Raw genomic sequence first — 3,079 nt, 5'->3', positions numbered from 1 at the left:
ATATATATACATCTCCATACTAAAAGATAGATATTCATCCTAACTTATCTCAACAACATGATCTCTAACTTATACATGAATATCTAAAAGATAATATTATATCTTAACAGAAAATATTATCATATCTTTTCACTCCCCCTCAAGTTGGAGCACTTGGTAAACCAAGTCCCAACTTGCCTTGAAGATAAGCAAACGCCTCGCCTCCTAACGCCTTAGTAAACAAGTCTGCCACCTGCTCTTTGCTTCGGACATGAGACGCATCCAGCGTCTTGTTCATCAAATATTGTCGAACAAAATGACAATCTACTTCTATATGTTTAGTCCGATCGTGAAAAACTGGATTCCTTGCGATGTGAAGTGCTGCTTGATTATCACAAAATAAACGAATTGGTTGAGTATGAAACACCCCCAACGAACCCAAAAATGATCGTATCCAAACCAACTCACTTGTCACGGCTGCCATGTCTCGATATTCCGCTTCTACAGTAGATTTCGCAGATGTAACCTGTTTCTTTGCTCTCCAAGATACAGGTGATCCGCCCAAGGAAACAAAATATCCACTCAAGGAACGTCTCGTTAAAGGACAGCTCGCGTAATCCGAATCGGAATATGCTTCTAGCTGTAAGTTCGAATTACTGTTGATGACAATCCCTTTGGTTGGATTCAACTTTAAATACCGTACAACTCGCATAGCTGCGTCCCAATGTTCCTTGCGTGGTTCATGAACAAATTGGGAAAGAACGTGCACCGCATATACAAGGTCGGGTCGTGTGATTGTCAAGTAAACAAGTCTCCCCACCACACGTCTATACTTCATTGCATCTCTTAGTAACTCGCCCTTTGCCAAAGCCAAGTTATGATGTTGTTGTATAGGGGTATGAACTGGTTTAGCATCATACATTCCAGCTTCTTTGATAATCTCCAACGCGTACTTCCGTTGATTCAAAAACATCCCTTGGAACCTTGCGCAACTTCAATCCCCAAGAAGTACTTCAAACTCCCTAAGTCTTTGATGCCAAACTTTATGTCCAACTTACTCTTGAATGATGCGCACGCTTCACTATCATTACTCACCAACACCATGTCATCCACGTAAACAAGTAACCCAAGAAAAATCCCGTCATGGTTTCGCGTGAACAAGGAATAATATGCCCAAGATTGAACAAATCCTAAGGCTTGCAAGAATGCCGTCAACTTTGAAAACCAATTTCGGGAAGCTTGTTTCAATCCGTACATCGATTTCTCCAACTTGCATACTTGATTTCGATTTGTTCCTTCGAAACCCGGTGGAAGGCGCATGTACAGTTCTTCTTCTAAGTCTCCATGCAAAAAAGCGTTGTTCAGATCCAACTGCTCTATCATCCAATGTTTTGCAGCTGCTACTGCTAACAAGCACCGCACGCTCGTCATTATTGCCACAGGCGCATAAGTTTCATTGTAGTATATCCCTTCTACTTGAGTGAAACCTTGTGCTACGAGTCTTGCTTTATATCTTTCAATCGTTCCATCTGCTTTGTACTTAATCTTATATACCCATTTGCATCCAATAGGCCTTTTTCCTTGTGGCAACGGCACAATCTTCCACGTCCCATTTTTTTCAAGTGCATCTAATTCCTTCTGCATTCCTTCCCTCCATTTTGGGTTTGGTGCTGCCTCCAAGTAATGTTGCGGTTCTCGTATCTCATCAATTGCGGCCAAAAACTCCTTATGCTTCCTGGAAAAACAATTAGTAGAAACGTAGTTGACTAAAGGATAGAGAGTACCTCGCTTTTCTGACTTTGAATGGACGAAGTGATTGACGCATGACGAAGGGTTTATTACTCGACTAGACTTGTAGCTGTAATCCTTGCACCAATATGGTGCATATCTCTGTCGTGCCCCCCTTCCTAATGGCTCAGCATGCGTGTCACTTACTTCATCCCCCACTATATCTCTTGTTGCTTCGTCGTTGGTAAGGCATTCGACAGCAGTATTCTCTTCAACAGCAATGTTCTCGGCAGCAACATTCTCATCAACATCAACAGTAATATCCACTTTTTCACTCGCCCTATCATCGTGGGTCATCTCGACTACCCGTGGGTCTCCAATCCCGTCATCATTCGACTGAAAAGTCGCACCATCTAGGTTATAAGGGAGTTGATTCTCGAAAAAGGTTACATCTCGTGAAACCAACAATTTTTTTTCTTTTAAGTCGTAGACCTTCCACCCCTTTTTATTATGCGGATACCCCAAGAAGATGCACTTTCTCCCTCGTTCACCATACTTATCCTTCGGTCTATCCTTATTGTGCACATAACAAAGGCATCCGAATACTTTCAAATGAACAAGTGATGGTTTTTCTCCACATAGCAATTCATAAGGTGTTTTTCCATCTAATATAGGTGTGGGAGTTCGATTAATTAAATATACCGCCGTCAAGATGCATTCTCCCCAAAAACTAATAGGAAGATTAGCCTCGAATCTTAATGCTCTAGCCTTCTCAAGGATATGTCGATGCTTTCGTTCGGCTCTGCCGTTTTGTTGTGGGGTGTCTGTGTTACTGGTTCGGAAAACAATTCCTTCATCTTCATAATAATATTGCATTGGCCCTGACAGAAATTCCTCCCCATTATCACTCTGTACGATTTTTACTCTTGAATCGTATTGATTCTTAACCATTTGACAGAACACCCTCAATATTTCTCCTGCCTCGCCTTCGTGTTTCATCAAGTATACCCACACATGTCTGCTATGATCATCAACAATTGTTAGGAAATAATGGCAACGTGTTAAACTTGTTACACTATATCCTCCCCAAATATCACAATGTATTAAACCAAACAAAACATCACATCTTTTATTATTAATCGAAAAAGGAACTCGAGTTTGTTTAGCCCTACAACAAGCATCACAAGCCTCACTGGGATCCCAAACTAAATTATCACCAACTATCCTAGAAAACTTAGATAAAATATTGTGTGAAGGGTGTCCTAGCCTCGCATGCCACAACTTCGTCCTCCTTGACGCATCTACCTTGCTTGCCATTTGTATTTTCTCCCCTTTGTAGTAACAAACCCCATCACGCGCATCACCCCGTCCA

General features: G+C 41.5%; 1 protein-coding gene across 1 annotated transcript; it reads right to left on the bottom strand.

Moving 5' to 3' along the window:
- Positions 1–139: 139 nt before the first annotated feature.
- LOC130590460 (secreted RxLR effector protein 161-like) lies at positions 140–901 on the bottom strand. The gene has a single exon (XM_057392902.1). It carries the CDS (start codon positions 899–901, stop codon positions 140–142), a length of 762 nt encoding a protein of 253 aa, XP_057248885.1.
- Between the last annotated feature and the right edge of the window lie 2,178 nt (positions 902–3,079).

The sequence above is a fragment of the Beta vulgaris genome, chromosome 2 (genome assembly GCF_026745355.1).
Source record: "Beta vulgaris subsp. vulgaris cultivar EL10 chromosome 2, EL10.2, whole genome shotgun sequence".
NCBI classification, from domain to species: Eukaryota; Viridiplantae; Streptophyta; class Magnoliopsida; order Caryophyllales; family Amaranthaceae; genus Beta; species Beta vulgaris.
The sequence above is the reverse complement of the archived record's forward strand: the minus strand, read 5'-3'. Positions and strand labels throughout refer to the sequence as shown.

What these genes read in the sequence shown, in the direction of transcription:
- LOC130590460 (XM_057392902.1), bottom strand. Translation starts at nt 901, where the DNA reads ATGTATGATGCTAAACCAGTTCATACCCCTATACAACAACATCATAAC.